The 19660-nt window shown below is 38.7% G+C and overlaps 1 protein-coding gene across 3 annotated transcripts in view; it reads left to right on the top strand.

Annotated features, from left to right (window-relative positions):
- The first annotated feature begins 8990 nt into the window (after positions 1 to 8990).
- The window catches only part of LOC148039658 (arginyl-tRNA--protein transferase 1-like), a 76368-nt gene continuing 65698 nt past the window's right edge, over positions 8991 to 19660 (top strand). For 2 of the 3 annotated variants that reach the window (XM_087692484.1, XM_087692482.1), the window contains exons 1-2: positions 8993 to 9242; positions 10413 to 10531. In XM_087692484.1, the coding sequence (XP_087548610.1) occupies positions 10435 to 10531 (97 nt within the window). In that variant the 5' untranslated portion in view covers positions 8993 to 9242; positions 10413 to 10434. Of the gene's footprint in view, positions 9243 to 10412; positions 10532 to 19660 lie in introns of all 3 variants that reach the window. The other variant, XM_087692497.1, reaches the window with a different exon arrangement.

Here is a 19660-nt window from a genome sequence, read left to right as displayed (position 1 = left end):
CACAAGCATTGCACCTAAGGACCCCTCAAGTTGGAGATGTCCAATCATTTTGATTAGCTAGCTCCATTTTCATCTCCAACCCCCTAGCCCCTTCCGCCACATATCATTTAGGGTCCTTAAGGGTACGATGATCCAAGAAATTGATATAATTATCACATGAATGGTCGTGCACAACAGTACACTAGTAACTTCACACCAATTGACTCCTTAAGTGTGGAACATATGTAGGAATCATCTGCTTGCCTAGCATTAGAACCAACTCCCAATCACATAGTTAGGCACAACCCCCTTATAGGAGCATAAAATTCTCCTTGCAAGTATACACTGTGCTATTGTGAAGCACCATCGAGGTCTATCTCCAAGCTCATCCCCAACAAAACCTCTTACCCTCTATCATCATTCTTCTGATATTCCATGCATCCCATCGGGTGCCATGGGGCTAGCACTTAATAATGAGGGGGGTAATGCTAGCCCTTTACAAGGACGAAGCAAAAAGCAATGGGTGACTAAGGCCTAAGATCAAAAAACAAAAGCACATTGGGGCGAAGACATGAAGAGTTATGTGGGCATGCGTTTGGATTTGTAGGTGCAAGTTAAAAAAGCAAAAAAGTAAGTCATACAAAAAATATCCATGAAAAACAAAACAAAGGTGCGTATAAAGTAACAAGGATCTAGGGACACTGCAAAAGTAAAAATCGACTTCGATAATTTAAAAATATTCACTGTTAAAATTAGTAGTGATAAAAAGCAAGGTGAAAACATGACATGGAGATGTCTAGGAGTACACTAACTGCACCTACGTAGCAAGAACTAAAGCAAAAGTGGAAAAGCACTTTAAATTGCAAAAAAGCTAAAAGTGGCTTGAATACTTTCAACCTAGGTTATCTTTTCTCCATCTTCTACCATCTTTATGAGCTTCTCTATTCCTCCAGCCATTTTAAGAAGAAGGTGATCTTTTATCTATTGATGCATGCTTATTTTGCTATATATGTGCTGAAAGACAAATAGAGGGGAGCATAGATGTGTTATTATATAGATTTGAAAGGGATAAAGAGAGAGGGATGCACACACGTGCACACATGCGCGCGTGCACACGCACACACACACACGTAGAGAAAGCTCACATTAACATGGAGTAACAAGTGAAAAGTTTGTTTTCTTACATATGGAGCTTGTGTGATCAAGGACGATGGATCCGCAAACAGGTGCACCATCAGAATCGGCAAGAGCTTAGGAGCTCATTGGTGAATGCTAGACTACAACTCAATGAGTTTTTGTTGTTACTTTATTTTTTAAATTGGGTCCAATTCCAAGTTGTGGTTGCCAAGTGCAATTGAACTGCACCAACTTTGTGGGACTGCAGAGTCCTAACATGCTCAAACCCAACAGCGTGATATGCTAATATTACACATATATGAGTCACATCATATCAAAAGAAAGTCTACCTAAATAGACAATCACATACAATACTTGATAGAAAATAGAATACTCATATATTTAAATAGCTCAGTAGATATAGTTCATACAAGGCATCATTGTCTCTCAAGGAGATGATAATAAGCACAAACAAGACTCAAACCAATGAATACATTCAAGGGTGTAAACCACTTAGTAATACAATGCATAAGCTAGATGACCATGTCTGCAATCACATCACTACAATGAAGCGAAGTGTGAGTGTATGGAGTTGTATATATTGGGTGAACTAGCATTGTACTCATCCCAAGGATACAACCCTCATCTATTGTTGTTCTAACCCTTAAATGCAACCCTCATCACTTCCTCTCTGCTCCTTATATAGCCTTGGCTACCAACAATGCCTTAAATTCCTTATGCCACTATCTTTAGCTAGACCACTGCCTTCCATTATTACACCATTATTGTAGCATTGATCGCCACTTTAGCCACCAATTTACTTCATCCCTGTCCTTCATGTGACACTTTGATTTCTTTCAATAGTTGTGCTTGACCATAGAGGAGAATCTTTGGTTAAGTTAGGTTTGTGAGACGACCAAGGCTTGGATACTTTATGATGTGGGAGGCCATGAACACCTTAACAAGGCTACAAAGCATCTAGTCACTCTGATAGGACAAATAGTAGAAGAAAGGCTTGGCGTGAAGCACAACAATAGATCTTATGAGAAAATCTAAAAGCTAATAAAAACTACCTTGAGGTGGGGTCATCCAACTAAGCTTATTTAGAATGGCCTATAGTTAATAGCTATAAAGGATCAATAGTTGAAATTAAAAGCCAATAATTACATAGTACGTAGCATGTGTTGGAAAAATCACATGACAAGGATTCCTTAAAGCCTCATGGAGGGAATTTTGAAAATAATAATAGTGGATCAAAACTTAAATTGTTATTGTGTAGAAACAATGTATGACAAAATTATAAGGCTACAAGAATACTCAGGTGGCATAGAGAGTATATCTTAGAGAAAGAACGAGGGTGTACACTAGAGTCATCGTAATAGGCTTTGGTAGTGCTTTAACATAGATCATCCATGAGATTCTCAATTATCCTTAGCTCCCTTACACAAGAAATGGCTCATTCTATGGAACAAAGAAAGTTTGTCTCTTCAAGTTAAATCAAAACAAAGAGGAGGAATGAGTTACTCAAAAAGTAAATAGAGGATGAACAAAACAAGAAAGCAATCGAGGCTTGAATTTAAGAAGTAAGACCAAAAAAAAATGAAGAAAACATGGAGAAAGAAAGATAGAATAGATAGATGAGAGGAAGAGAAACTTAGGGAAGCATATCAAAAAAATAAGGAGAGAATATGAAGTTGCTAAAGCTTAGAAACAAGAATAACAATAGGACTATAAGAGGACTATTAAATTATATTTTGAAAAGTTGGGAAGAAAAGAGAAAGCCTCCTTATAGCAATTGTATGGTGGAACCTTTAGAGAGTCTAGGAAGAAGTGGCAACTGGTACATGAAAAGCAAAGGAAGAGCTGCAAAACCTCCAAAGGTACTTTGATAGGCTCATCAATACATACATCTAGGATATGGTTGGTGGACCACATTGATAATGTGGTATTTGTTAGAGCAATGAAGATAGAAAAACTTCGATAACCAACTATGGCCTTAGGCTAAATGATGCCTACAAAGTTTGACCAATATGGGAGACGCAATATATTAGAGACCAATGACCATACTTGGTTTGCCTTCTACAGGATTATTGCCAAATAGGGCTGATTTGACTTATTACCTATACCTAAGGTAGCATGGTGCTACATTTGATTTTGACAAGCACAAGACGTTCAACTTCCAAATGATTATGAACAAAAACACAAAGGACCCTACCTTAATTTCTTGTTTTGACCAAGCGCCACGATGACATATTTTCTAGCCTTTGTCAAATACATTTAAAAACTATCCAAATCCAGCTGTCATGATGGCATGTAATTACCTTTGCATACTCTTACTTCTACTACAATAAAACCCAAAATTGTGCAAGAATTATCTGCCACCATTGTTATTTGATGAAAACACTAGGATTGACTAAGCTATCATGGCCAGGATCATTTCTTTATAAGATTTATACCAACATACTGCTTGGATTTGTTGGAATATATGGTTGAGAGTTGGTTCAATATGTAGCTCTTACTTGACGAGCATGGCTTGCCTTTCTTAGATGTTACAACCACTTCTTGAAGAGTAAAAGTACAAAAAATAGAGAAATGAAAAAGAAGAAAAAAGGAAAAAAATATAAGCAATAAATGAGAGAAAAGGCTCTAGTCATAGCTATGTGCAGACACGAAACACCACACCACATAGGATCCTCAAGTTAGAGGTGTTTGATGGCCTCAATTAATCAGTGCCATCTCTAACCCCCTAGCCCTCATCTCCACACACCACAAACTCAAGGCACATCAAGGACATGATACCATTAGGCTTGCTTGGAAGATCTATCACCTTGAATTCCACCACCACATTGATTGGGTCCTCAAGTGCAGTACATGCTTAAGAGGTATTGGTTTGCCTGACATTAGAACTGGATCCCAATTGCAGTATACAAGCACATGCACTATTAGCATTTGTAGGTAATACATTATCCTTAGGGAGAGCACGAGTTTTTCTTTTAGATACACCACGAAGCTACAACCCGAAACAATCAACATCCACTGTCTACCTTTAGAAGTCCCCCATTCCAACCGTAAACTTTTCATATTGGGTGTCCCAAACTTTGAAGTCCTCAATGTTACGAATATTAACTATTCACAGACTAATGTGCTAAGAGATTGGTACTCATCTAGAGAGAGGGGTAATGTTAGCACCAAATAGAGAAGTTTGCATACAAATATTTGAAAATTGCTCAAAGAAATCAAAAGTAAAGGCTAGTCAAAGAGGTCAAGGCTTAGTTAAAGGAGTCAAAAAAGACCAATCAACGAACAATAGGAAATTAAATTGAATAGCTTGCCATTATTTAAAAACTAATATCATGCCTTTTATATAAAAGTGAGAGCAAGTCTCACTACTATGCAATTGCATTATCCCCTAGAGTCATATTCTATGTTTTAGTATAAAAGAAAGTGTAGGGGCAAGTTTGTCCTTCAAATAAGCCACGAGCATGTAAAAATGAGTGACCAAACTTGAAAAAATGACCAAGATCTAAGGCTACCCACGTTGGAAACCCTATGTATAAATGCAAAAGAATAAATAGAGACTCTTATTCTTGTGTGTGCATTTTGAGAATTCAAGGTTTCTCTTCATCTTCTTGGTTCCACTATAGCTTGTGTTAGAGAGAGAGAGAGAGAGAGAGAGAGAGAGAGAGAGAGAGAGAGAGAGAGAGAGAGAGAGAGAGAGAGAGAGAGAGGGAGGGAGGGAGGGAGGGAGGGAGGGAGGGAGGGAGGGAGGGAGGGAGGGAGGGAGGGAGGGAGGGAGGGAGGGAGGGAGGGAGGGAGGGAGGGAGGGAGGGAGGGAGGGAGAGAGAGAGAGAGAGAGAGAGAGAGAGAGAGAGAGAGAGAGAGAGAGAGTGTGTGTGTGTGTGTGTTGAGGGGTGGGTGGGGGAACTTAGAGATAGAAGTCATATTTTGCTTCCATTCATCTCCTTGGACTTAGAGAGAGAAGCCCTCTCTTGTTTCCATTCATCTTGTTTTCTTCTTCTTTTTCTTTTCCATACCACATAGGCTATTTTTGGTCTCCATATGCATTTGTGGAAACAAAAGAGAGTGAGATAACGAGGGGGGATGTGGAAGGAGAATCCTTGTTCTCCTCTATTGCCCATCTACCTTGTCTTAGCACCATGGATTGTAGCAAATAGGCAATGTGTTGAAGAGCCATACACTTGGGTCATGTGGCCATATGCTTCTCCCTTTGGCAAACGTTCTTTGTTTTAAGGGAGAAACATGGTGGTTCAAAGCTAGAGTATGAGTGGACCAAGTGAGAGTTAGACATATCATGCACATAGAAGGAATCTCTTGAAACAATAAGTCCATCCAATGCCCCACTACTAAGAGAGCAACACTAATCTAGCCATGCCATAGGAGAACTTCACCTCCCTCATTCACATGGAGCCATGATCCCAATCAATCTAAGGGGTCAAGATTCAATGTAGAAACCATTTATCAAATAGCCAAATAGAAGCAATGATGCCACCAAAAAGTTAGGTGACTCTCTTTGCATTGATCACCAACATGGATTGATCAGCATGATCACCGTCCAACAAGTGTGACACCATCTCATCTATGCAATATAATGATAGGGCCACCAAAAAGCAACCATCAAGAAAACTTAATGAAATATGTCAATAACCACCATCCTCTGAAGAAGTTAGGCTAAGAACCTTAGAGATGTGGATTGAGTTTATGAAGCTTGGTATAGGGTTGATCAAAGTGGTTGTGTAGCTGAGACAAAGTAGTAAGAGGAGAATGTAGATGTACTAGGGGCAAAAAGAGGCTGCACGGCAATTTCAAGTTGAAAAGCATGTCATTTAGCCTTTAAATATAGGTCAGTTATAGTAGGGGATAAAAGCCCCCAACACTTATGGTAGTTATTAGTAGAAAAATGCAATGAATGGCAACCCTTGCAACAATAGACTAGTACATAGCAAATCTATCAAAACAAAAAATAACAACATGAGGCACCAAAACCAACAATATTTGTTACTTGATGCCATGGGAAAATGAGTAATAAAAGCAAAATAATAACTATTGAACATTAAGAAGTATGGATAGTGAAAGAGAGAACACAAGAACTCAATTATGAACAAACAAGCAATGGAATCCATAGTACAAGACATGAGATGTACCATGCAAACATATGTGATGGCACATGTGGACCAACAATATCTTTAGAACCTCTCTTAATGTGGATGTGATCTAATACTACAAGAGTGGAAGAGGAGTTGAGTATATATAGGCTATAGGACAAGCCCTAAGACAAATGGACTAGCCCTAAGTGAGATGCCCAATTTCCCATAAAGGCACCCAGTAAGGAGCTTAATAAATGATTCTAAAACTTGTGAAATATACACCACCAACAATGAGATTCTTTTAGCATATGGCATGTGTTGTGGGAATAACATGAGTACATTAATGCTCGCCAATTTAAAAATTTACTAAAATGGTCAACGTCAAAATAGACCTAGAAACATAAACTAATCCCCTCATTTGTAAAAGGACTCCATGATACTAATGAGGAGGAGCTAAAGCACATTCACACCAAGTAAAATACAAGTAAATCTTTCTTAGTCATATGAAATGGGAAATATCAAAAGCAAGACATTAGACTGTATATAAAAAGGTAGAGAGAGAAAAAAAAAGGTTCATGTTGCTACATATGTTGCACCAACCATTGGGCTCTTAGTAGCTAAGCTGCAAAAGAAATAATCCCCAAATAGTTGTCAAATGATTATTGCTAGGCAATGCCATCATTTGAAGAGGAGATGCACATAATTAGCCATTTCCACTCTATGATAGCAATGCAATTAGTTTGTAAATATTTAAAAGTGCTAATCCAAAACTTGAGAGACTTCGATATAATGGAAAACCTTTAGTTTAACCTAAAATTCTTTTAGTGGTACCTTCCTAGTTTGAAGTAGAATTGACTAATGTTGTAAATAAACAAGTCATTTTGCCACCATTAGATTATTAATGAATAACACTAGTTAGCCAAATCATAGAAAACCCCACACTAGTCTAATGGCTTCTTTGAAGCTCTTTAACCAAGATGTTCCTAATAGAGGCACAACATGGTGATGAAGAAAAGGAGTGTTCTGGATCAATGTAATGAAAATGACAAAGATTGCTTCTCTCCTCCTCAAATGCTAGATATTAACTTAGGGAATCAAGGCTTGGAAAGAGGAGAATGCATTAGCCATGGGGGGAGGGTTGGAAGCTTCCATGGGGGTGGAGGGGAAGGACTTGGTTGGGAGAGAAGATGAGGGAAGAGTAAAGAAGAAGGTACCGTGCTTCTTTCCACTAATCCTATCAACAACCTCACTAGTTTGGCTTTCTCTCCTTCAATAAACCCAAATTTTTGAAAGCTCTAACAAGGAACCTAATTTTTGCAAAAGCTATATTGAGAAAGCTAAATTTAAAGATTCCCCTAGAAAGAAACCCCAAACCAGTTGCTAAAAGTGATCCATGCCAAATCATAGTTAACCCTAAGAGCTATGTTCTAATGTAGGCTTGATAGTTTTTGTGCATTGCATGCTTATTTATACCATTTGAGCCACAAAAACTCAACTTCACGAGGGCTGCCATGGCTAAAATTGACGCCAGGGAGGGTCCTAACAAATTAAGGAAGAATTTCTGAAGCTAGAGCTAGTCAAATGGAATGGATCAAGAGCCAAGCTATGGTATCAGATGTAAGAAATCAAAATAGTTAGATAGCTAAAGACAAAGCTATGATAAAAGGCATGGATAGGCCAACGTGTGTTCAAGCGGTGTAAAATGGCTCCTACGTAAGCAATGGCCAATCCTAAGAGACTAGATTTAATACATGAAAACCCAATATAAGGTAGAATGCTTCCCAATGTAGGGCATTGAAGATCTTGAATAGTAAGTGATCCCTAGTCTTGTTTAAGGGCCTAGGCCAACTTGGTCAAATACAAACATTGGGAAAGAGAATAAATTTGCATTGACAACTACTTCCCTTTCACAAACAAGAAAACACTCAGATAAAGTCCACTTTAACTAGTTAACTAGAACACATTATGTTAATAACAATTACCATTTCAGAAACAATAGCACTTAAAATAAGAATTTAAACATAAATAATGAGATTATTTGATCCTGTAAAACTAAAACCTTGTCTCCATCATATTCATCCTTATGAATTGCACACATCTTTGCATTTGCATAATGAGGCTCAAGAAACATTTTACCATTCTCTTGTCGTTGTACCTATCATTAAGGTCAATGGAGATTGGTCTTAGATCCTTACATGATAGTACTTGTTTAGTTATAAGGTAAGCACACATGTGTGTGTGCACGCACACATCCATGTGCATGTGTGATATTTTTGCAGGTTATAAAGAGGATTTTGTTGATACTTTTACTATTATAATAATAAATTAAGTTTCATGGTTGCTCTTAGATGGTCTTAATAATCATTTAGAGCAGTCTTACATGTAAATCTCTTATACTTTTTCATATTTTTCACCTCTTTACTCATGTGTCATTTTTTTTTTCCTACTCTTCCTTCCTTTATTTGGAAATCTATGTATTACTTAGAATGGTACATAGCTTTTTTTTTTTTCACATGATGAATGTTTGAACTCTTTATTTCTTTGTTATCTACATTTGTAGGGCCATAGCTAATCTTTGGCTCTACTATCATCACTATATAACGGATAATTAGATCTGAATATGCAGTACATAGGTAAAACATAATTGGTAAATAATACAATGTTTTTTATATCCCATTTTAAATATGCAGTACATAAGTCATACAGAATTGATAAATGATGTGAAATATAATGTTTGTTTGAATCCGATGCAAATCTGAAGTACATAGATCATAATAGGTAATAGATAAGAATTATCTTAATATTTCACTCATGCATTATTCTTGTTGCTTGCTTCGTCCATGAAGCTTCTGTTCGGTTTCCATGGTCTTTGGCATACAGCTACAGCATTTTAGCGTCAGAAGCAAGGATCGGAAATCCTCCTGCAGAAATAAGCAGCAGCAGGAGCAGGGGATTGCACAAGACATACCAGCTCGAAGTGTTGGGTTTCGCCCATTAAAGGAAGCTCCTCGAAACAGGGCAGACGGAAAAAACACAGGACAGGTTGCATCTCAATTGCCCGATCATCGTATGAATAAGCAGAGTCTGAGCGGACAAGCCACTCATTTTTTCTATTTCTTTCAAGCTTGCACTGATGCAAGTTAAACATAGCTCGTACGTGAGTTTTGTATGTTATTTTTCACAACCACAATCTGAGAGTTTTAATGGACTAGCTGTGCTATCAAAAACCCAGATTTGTTATTAATCAACATCAGGTCCATAGTTCATTACATTTTGCACAACGGTTTCCTTGTTCCTTACACAAGAAGTATTTGACATTCTCCCATGTCGGCAAAAGGGCTCCTTTTCCTTGTTTTACCCTATGGTGTTAACTTCCTGAGTTTCTGCTCGGGAGGCACCACATACCTAGCTACGTTTGGTTGGGGGACAGAGGGGTGCTAGCCCAGGTTCCTGCCCCTAACCACTTCTAGCTAGGTCTGTGGTCCCTCCCTCACAGAAGCTTATCGTGTTGTCATAATTCACAATGTGGGAATCATAGTAGGAATTTGTCTAATCTTGTTGTGTTAGCTCTATCCACTAGTTATTGTTATTATTATTACTTTTTCTGTAATTGCAAAAGCGATTATTCCCTTTTTTTTCACTACGACAAATTTACGATCCCATAAACCAGCTGTGCTAACAAACCAGATGGCGATAAATCAGCACCTGGTCCATAGCTCATTCCTATGAAACATGTGTTTGCAAATTGATTTGCTCGGTCCTTTGGTGTGTCCATTGTAGTTTACTATATTACTTTGTAAATATCTAAGTGATTGGTCCTTTGGTGTGTCCACTTTAGTTTATTATATAACTTTGTAAGCATCTAAGCGATTGGTCCATCATGTTGAAACCAATGCAATATTGCAAACAATTCGACTTGTGGGCCTTGGCACTATCCAAAACTTGTTAGGAGAAATGAATCTTGCTCTAACTTTGATGCATTATATGGGAGATATTCAGACTGTCTGAAGCTCTCATTCTTGTTTGGGAGATATTCAGACTTGTTTGGGCTTGTTTTTGGGGGGGGGGGGGGGGGGGGGGAACAGAGGAGGGTCTGTCTTGGTTTCTTGACTAACTATGAGTTTGATTAGTTTGTCTGACTGGTTTACTGCTGAAGTCTGAGAAATAAACAATTATTTGATTTATTCCTTTAATATTCTTCTGGCTGTGCAGCTGGTAAATCTTAATTTGTGTGATGAAGAGGGGGCAGCCAAGTGTGGTTGAGGACCAGGGGCTGTATGCTAGTTCATGTGGCTATTGCAAATCGAATGCACGGACCAGTGTTGCATATGGTATGTTTTTATGTTGATGTCAGAAGATTGATACGAGTGCTTTCACTAGCTGATAGTAAGAAACTATTGCTTTTAGTTTGATTAAAAAATCTGGTAGCTAATATGTGAAGGCATGCTGAAACTGCAATTTATGCTTGACGTCTTTCGTATCAGCAACACATTTAATTTTGACAAACCAGGTTTTATGGCATGTAACTGGTAATCTCAAAATTGTGGCCAATATGAAGGTGAAAAAAGAAAGATTTCCCTCAACATGGGAGGGTAATTGCAATGATCAAGAATGTGGCAAACACATTGTTGTTTCCTTAGCATTCATGGTTTGATTTATTTGCCTTTCATTATCCAATACTATCCTTATATGTAAAAGCAAATATATCATAGTTCCATACAACGAACTCACTCCTTCCATTCATCATGTTTGAACCTAGCGTTAATCATTTTTTAATGAAGATCTTAGTAGTATGCAGCACTAGGGTCATAGAGGCATGCGTGATCTAAATATTCCTTGACACTAATGCTCAAGGTCATGACAAGTTGCTTCAATTGATTTTCACATAGTGATCCTATGATCACCTTTGAGGGATACTGCATTTGATATCCTCCAAGAGGTAGTTATGAGGCTAAGTAAAGTTTTATTGTCACAATGTACTTTTAGTTACAAATTATTTGTACTAGTAGGCTGATTTCTCTCGATCGAGGGATTTGAGTTTATCATGTTGGGTAGGATTTTGTAATCATTGGGATTGAAGTTCTACTTAGTGCACATTCTCTATTCTAGTAGTGATTGAGTTCTCATTTGACAAACAAAAGCAGAAGTAGAGAGTTTTCTTCACATTTCCTTTCTCTATGTTCCACATAGACAAAAGCTTTTTAGTCATTGAGGTGTTTACTTTAATCTTCATGTAATTTTCTCCATTCCATTATGATTTGCCATTCAGAGGAGAATAGAATGTTATGTCCATGGTGGTTATTTATGGTATGATTTAGAGAGTTGCTACACATGGTAGAATATGCTTAGTGCGAGCATGAAATCGTGCTAGTATTCTACATCAAGCCATATTATATAGTTTTACTCTTGTGGTGATATTCAGCAAGTATGAACTATTCACGATGCTGTAGGGACATGCGCTTTTAATGCTTAGCCTTGACATTATTAAGTTGTGCACGGACAAGGAAGCTTTTGACCACCAACCAGTTACGGTTGGGAGGGCTTACATAATGAAATCGATTCACCAAGTTGATGATTGTTGAGAAATGACAAATGATGTATGCTGCAGGAAGAGATGTCCTGAATCCCATATGCACAGTGAGGAGAGGGGAACAACCCAACTTCTATAAAGCATTGTACTTGACTATCACTTTCATAATGATGAATACAATATCATGATGCTTTCCTCTTTCAGTTAGTGACAATGACATGTCATTGTCATTATTAGTCTAATACACAAGATTATCTTTATGAGTCCAAGCTTCCACCTTGGAACCTGGTTCACTCATGTAACAGTTGTTTACTCATTGTTCATGTCAACATGAATTTAGTCTTTACCTTCCAACCTCCATAACTTCTACCATGCTCTAGATTCAACATTTTTACATGGTATCAGAGCTCAGCCGAGCATGGTATAACTCCCCTCTTTGCTCTCTTTGTCCCTCTTAATCTCAAGTTAGCTCAAATCCAGCTCATGGTTTCATTTCCCACTTCCATCTCCACTTGATCTTGTGGCAGCCATAGCCAAAACAGCACCTACCTGACTTTGAGCTTCTGGATCTCTCAAATCAAAGCACATCTCTTCAAGCTATTTTCTGGAGATTTCTTCCTTGACTCCTTGGGTAACTTTCAATCACTTCAAATACCGACATTGCCCTGGCTACAGCTCAACATTGATGAAATTTGAGGTCGCTGTTGAAACTGCGCATGCTGACGTTCGTAAGGCTGCCATCATCTCCATGTTGTGCGAGTTGAGTTGCCACCATAGGGCTTTGGTGGCCCCCTAAGTGGGCTAACCTCACCTAAGAGGGTTCGCTAAAATACTCTCTTTGTCGATCAAAATCTGAGAAACCCTAACTGTCATCTTTGTGGGCAGCCATAGCCATTGACCTTCAAGGTCATAAAACCTTTCATTTTCTTACTCTTCTCAGTCCATTGAAGACTCTATCACTCTGGTCTTACTGAGCACTTAATTTCCAGCAAAGTGTCACACTAAATTAGCAAGCAAGAAGAAGATCAAGCATCAACATCCGACATTGAGCTCCAAGATAGTATCTTTTTAATACTCATGCAGTGTTGTTAAACACTAATCATCTTGTGTCTCTTGACACATTGTGCTAGATGACTCTGAAGAAGACCATAAAAGCCAGAGGAAAAACAGTCGGAATGAATGAGCACGAGTGATTCTTTCACCTCCCAGCCTTGCCTAGTATATTGCTGGCCAGACCATCGTGATCCGATTGCCAGCCGTCACACCTTGGTGAGTCCTACTATTCTTGGACTCTCTTTGGTTCTAGGCTCCCCTAAACCCCGTTCGGGCGCCCAAGAGCCCGGACGGTCGTCCTCGTGCATGTTCCCCTTGATTTACCTTAATGTCACATTAAATGTCACTTGAATGTCACATTAATGTTTGTGACCTTAATGTCACATTAAATGTCACATTAATGTCACATTTCCTTCCCCTTAAGAATCGGTTTCGTCCTTGAAAACGATACTTGGACGGTCTAATTGTAAATTGGGAAACCTTTTCTTTAAAGTACTTACTCGCTCCCATGTTGAGCTTTCTTCTGAACAATCTTTCCACTTAACCAAACATTCTTGATAAATAGTATTCCTTGTTCATCTATTACGAACATTTAATATTCTTTTTGGTTCATGTGGATTAGATTGGTCATTTAATAGCTCCTCAATATCATCATTTAAGATTAGATTATCCAAATCACCCAGCTTCTTCCTTAATTTACTTACATGAAAAACTGGATGTATTTTACTACAAGCAGGTAGTTGGAGCTTGTAAGCCAATTCTCCCACCTTTTTAAGTATTATGAAAGGACCACAATACCTTGGTGAAAGCTTTGGACATTGTCCCTTTTTCATAGTTTTAGTTTGTTCAGACACCTTAAGATAGACCAATTCTCCTTCTTCAAAGGAGATGTCTCTTCGGTGAGGATTTGCATATGCTCTAGCTCGATTTTGAGCCTTTTTAATATTTTCTTGAGCAAATTTTAACATATTATTCATATCCTCCAAAAAGTCTTTAGCTGCCTGAACCTTTTCCTTATGCACTCCTACTGTAAAAGGAGCTTTGGGCTGAAACCCATACATTAACATAAATGGACTATATCCAGTGGAAGAGTGCTTGGCACTATTATATGCAAACTCTGCTATCTATAGATACTCTTCCCAATTAGTTTACCTTTTACTTACATATGCCCTAAGCATATCTTCAAGAATTTGGTTAACCCTTTCAGTTTGCCCATCAGTTTGCGGATGATCCGTCGTACTCATGCTAAGTTTAGTATCCAATTTCCTAAATACCGCACGCCAAAATTGGCTATCAAATTTTCTATCCCGATCAGAAACTATATTTGCCGGAAGGCCATACAATCGGTATATGTTCTCTACGAACAATCTAGCTAATTCTGGTGTTTTAACATCAGTTGAAGTTGGAATGAACCTAGCCATTTTGGTTAACCTATCCACAATCAGCCACACAGAGTCGTGCCCCCTCTGTGTTCTAGGTAAAGCAACAATAAAGTCCATGGAGATACTCTCCCATTTTCCCGAAGGAATCTCTAGTGGATGGAGAAGTCCTCCCATTTTTAATATTTCAGCTTTATTAACCTGGCATTTATTACATTTGACCACATAGTCAAGGACGTCCTTATTCATTCCAGGCCAATAGAACTGCCTTTTAATAAGACTATAAGTCTTATTAACTCCTAGATGTCCCGCGCTAGGGGTATCATGACACTCAAAGAGTATGTGGCGCCTTATTTCTGTATCTTTCGGGACACATACCCTACCCTTGTAGAGTAGATAACCATTATCAATGGTAAAATTCTTCCACTTGAATCTGGTTTGAGCAACCCCTGATGCTCCATTTCCTTGTTGAACATCCTCAGATATTCCTTCGTCAGTAGAAGCACTTTCATTTGGATCCCCATTTTTTATTGCTTCCCATATGTTGGAATATGCCGGATCAACCTGGCATTTCCCTTTTAAAGATTCAAGCAAGTTGAAAGTGAACTGAGTAAAACTCAATTCATTAATGATGGGCATTCTGCTGAGTGCATCAGCTACTATATTATACTTTCCTTTTCTATATCTTATCTCATAGTCGAACTCTTGGAGGAGTTCGGCCCATCTGGCTTTACGCCCGTGTAAATCCGATTGATCATTAAGCCACTTAATGCTTTCATGATCCGATAAAATCAAAAGCTTGGCACCGTACAGATAGTGTCTCCATTTCTTCATTGCATGTACTATTGCATATAGCTCCCCCTCATAAACAGAATAATTCTGTTTTGCACGGTCTAATTTCTTGCTTTCAAAAGCAACTGGTCGACCTTCTTGTAATAAGACCGCGCCTATCGCCTTATCACTGGCATCAGCTTCAACCACAAATGGTTTATTGGGATTCACTATTAATAATACTGGAGCTGTAGCAATAGCTACCTTAAGTTTTTGAAAACTTTCATTTTGGTCTGTTCCCCAATTAAAGCTCTTTCCTTTCTCTTTAAGTTGGTTAGTCATTGGAACAGCTATTTTGGCATAATCTCGAATGAATCTACGATAAAATCCAGATAAACCTAGGAAGATCTGCAGCTCTTCCAGGTTCCTTGGAGATGGCCATTCAATAATTGCCCTTACTTTTTCTGGATCCATGTTGATTCCCTCTTTCGAGATAATATGCCCCAAATATTTGACCTCTTGTGCAAAGAATTCACATTTAGTTTTCTTCGCATAAAGGGAATGTGTTCTTAACAGTTGGAATACTAATTATAAGTGTTTCAAATGTTCTTCTCTTGATTTACTAAAGATCAAGATATCATCCAAGAAGACTACTACAAAATGTCCTAGATAGGGCCGTAAAACACTATTCATCAGCTTCATAAAGGTAGCTGGTGCATTAATGAGGCCAAAAGGCATCACCAAAAAATCATAATGCCCGTATCTAGTACGAAATGCTGTCTTGGGAACATCTTGTGCCTTAATTCTTACTTGGTGATAACCTGATCTTAAATCTATCTTTGTGAAGAATTTTGCCCCGTGCAATTGATCAAAAAGATCTTCCATTCTGGGCATAGGAAATTTATTACCATCTTTTTTCTTTACTAATAAAATTGGTGAAGCCCAAGGTGAATTAGTGGGTTGTATAAACCCTTTATCAAGATAATCCTTAATTTGTCTTTCAACTTCTTGGTGTTGTGTTTCACTTAACCTATACGGTGGTTTAGAAATAGGGTGTGTATCCTTATTTGTGTCAATGGGGTGATTTATATCACCCCTATCTGGTGGAAGGCCACTTGGTAAATCAGAAGGAAACACATATTTAAAATCATTTAACAAACTACTTAATTCATTATTAACATTCAACTCACAATCATAAGAAAATTGTTGCTTTATATTACAGAAAGTGAAAGTGTTCTGTACAGGAAGAGACCATAACATATATACCTCACAAACTTCCTTCTTTATCAGCTTCTGAACTTCAGTAGAACACAGCAAAGGATTATCAGATACTTCATGTTCACCTTGAATGACAAAAGTCTTACCATCCCTTTCAAATTCCAGTGTATTATGATGGTAACTACGTTTTAAGGATGGTTCCAATCCCCATAGCCACTCCCTCCCTAGAGCAATATGAGCTCTTTCCATATTCATAATTTGGAAATCAAGTTTATCTTTATATCCTTGAATCTCAATTTCCAAATTGGATACCATTGTATCCCATATTTTATTATCTTGGCCTTGCATCATACGAACAACATATTGATGCCCACTCTTTTGTTGGGGAAGTTTCAATTTTTTGACAAGTGCATAATTTATAAAATTATGTGTAGCAGAGTCATCAATCATGACTCTAACCCTTTTTCCAGCTATCAATCCATGTACTCTAACTAAATCATGTGGCCCAAAAGTAGGCTGCCACATAGAAGTTGACATACAACACTTGTGTTGTACATCCATGTGCAAGACCTCTAAAGATTTATACCTTTCATGCCCCTTTAATTTTAAGGTTTGTACTACATGGATTTGTTTTTTTTTCCCTTGCCCTTGTCCTTATCCTTTCCTTTGTCTTCCCCCTTTTTCTTTTGAGGGCAATTCCAAGCAGCATGGTTAGGGGATAGGCAATTGAAACACAACTTTTCTTTTTTGACCTTATCAAAGTCATCAGGACTTAACTTTGGTCTCACATATGGTTTCTTTTCAAAAGGTTGTTTTTTACCCTTAAAAAATGGCATTTTTCTTTTAAATTTGCCCACAAATTTTGAGGTTTCCAATTCCTTAGACTTGGGCTCCGTATCAGTGAGACTAGTGAGTGTACCTGGACGCATACTATCTTCATTGATTAATGCATGTTGGAGTACGCGAGTAGCGGAAGCGTGAAGATTTGCAGCAGAGGAAGTGAACAGGTGAGTGAGAGTGAGTAAGAGTGACGAACAGATTTGGGTGTACCAACAATGTGTTGGTACACAAAGAATAAAATGTATTTATACTTAGGGCTCGTAAGGGTGCATTCACATGTACAACATAACAATACACGTGTAAAATACACGGAGGTGAATAAAGGACCTTTACATCCCAACAACCTCCCACTTAAAGGTCCGGAGTGAACCTTTAACCTACTCCCACTAGTCGTATGCAATGCTCATGCTGAGCCTTGCCTAGACTTTTAGTGAGAACATCTGCAGGGTTGTCCTGTGTTTTGATCTTGGTCAATGTGATTAGACCATTCTCCAGAATCTGTCTGATAAAGTGATATCGCACATCAATATGCTTTGTGCGTGAATGATACATGGCATTTTTAGCCAGATACACAGCACTCTGGCTATCACATCCCAACACTGGAGTACTCATAGACATGCCGAGATCCTCTGCGAGTCTGCTCAACCATATAGCTTCCTTAGAAGCTTCAGTTAGCTGATATGTATTCAGCTTCAGTAGTACTCAGTGCGACGATGTTCTGCAACTTGGAGCACCAAGAGACGGCCCCTCCAGCAACTGTAAAGACATACCCGCTAGTGGACCTGCGAGTGTCTAAGTCACCTGCCATGTCTGCATCACAATAACCCTGCAAATTAAGTGCACCCTGTCCATAGCAAATACACTTTCTTTGTGATGCCAAGAGGCATATTTCACGGTGGATTCCGTGCCACGATGGATTCGTGAGGTTTTACGGCGGATTCCGTAAACTTTGATGACCGGAGCTCATACACAAAGTGGATTCTTTGTGCGAGAAGTTGATGGGGATGCGTGTCCTTTTCGGGCGTTTCATTAATTTAGTGTGTACATGGGTGATTCCATAGCGGGTGATTCCGCAAAATGCATATTAAATTAATAAACGTTTATGAGTTTAGAGTGCGCACTCGTAATAAATTAAGGTTAGGATTTATTTCTAACCAGTTGATTTATTTATGTAGCTGAAGACTGTTAGGTATTCACTTTTGTCGGTTTAATTGTATTATTTTACTAACGATTGTGAATGCTTCAGTTGATGTGTAGAGATAGCAGCAGTGGCGGAGGAAAGCATTGAAGGATAGCGAGTATTCGATCTATGGATTATATTTTGATAGGCGCCACGCCTATATTTTGTCATGTCTATTGAGGCATCGATTATTTATTATTATTTTGTATGCGCCCATGCGCACGATTATGTTATTTCTATTTGGACATTGTATTGGGCGTGCCAGACTCTTTGGGCACCGTCCTTTAGCTTTATTCCTATTTTTGTAAAAGCAAACTCAAAAGCTAAAAGCTTGATATATTTTTGTAAATTGGGCTATTATTGAGCATGAAGATGGAAATATACAAAAAATACATGCTTTGTGAAGTGCTCACACAAGACATGGGGGGAGATTGCATCCAATTGGTCTCTTGCTCTTGTCGTTCATGCTTTTTACCTTGTAACTTGTGCAAAAAAGTAGAGTTCATTGTTCTTGGGGACCTTCTGGGATTCACTACGTGAGCATACAGCGACCGATCTGCACACGAGTGGTATCAGAGCGGAGCTGAGATCAAGAGCTTCCAATCGCTACCCATCTCGTGCGAAGGCGGAGCTCCTGGAACGACCGGGCTCTACGGTCAATCTCGTCGCGAACCGTTGATACAGGCAGACTTTTGGCGATCAAGAATCCCTGTTTCTGTCATTAGATCGCGAAGGACCGGGCTATACAGGCGGAGGACCACTCCTACATCTCCTTCAACAAGTCGTGGACAACCAGAGTTAAGCTCATAACCTCCATATCTAATTCTTTTCAAAAGCTTAGTATTGAAGCTTAAAAGCTTTAGGAAGCTTAAAAAGCTTCAAAATTCGTCATCAAGCTGTGAGAGTGTTCGATTTTTCCGTCGCGTTGAAAAAACGGCCCCCCCCTCCCCCTACGAATCTGCGCCGTTTTTCTTCTATAACCCCCCCTCTAAGCTTAAACAATTAAGCTTAGTCTTCTAAGCAAGTCTCAAACCTTGCAAGTCACAATTACTCCAGGCCACACACTACAGAAGTCAAGTTCTGTAAGTAAATTCTGATCAAGTTCTGCAAGTTCCTTAAGGCGGCTAAGTTCTGTAAGTCTGCAACTCTGCAAGTCACATAAGTCTGCAACTCTGCAAGTCAGACTAGTCAATTGGAGTCAGAACTGACTTGTGCTCAAAACTCTTAGAAGGACTGTTCCTGCGCAGAAACTCCGAACTGCAAAGTTGTTCGTTGGAAGGTACTCTACCCATACGTAGGTTTGCTGAAGCATTTTCAGCATACGAAGAAGGATAAATCGCAAATTTTCTGAAGATTGAGAAAGATATATCCCAAAACACATAAGCCTTGTAACCCCGAACTTGAGCTACGCTCATCCCGCTAACCTGATTTTGAGTGAGAAAGGTCTTTTGAGTTTTACAGGATAACGGAACCACATATGGATGATCTT

This window comes from Lygodium microphyllum, chromosome 2 (genome assembly GCF_053477565.2).
Source record: "Lygodium microphyllum isolate KBCC chromosome 2, Lygodium_microphyllum_v1.1.10, whole genome shotgun sequence".
Taxonomy (NCBI): Eukaryota; Viridiplantae; Streptophyta; class Polypodiopsida; order Schizaeales; family Lygodiaceae; genus Lygodium; species Lygodium microphyllum.
This window is presented reverse-complemented; position numbering and strand designations above follow the sequence as displayed.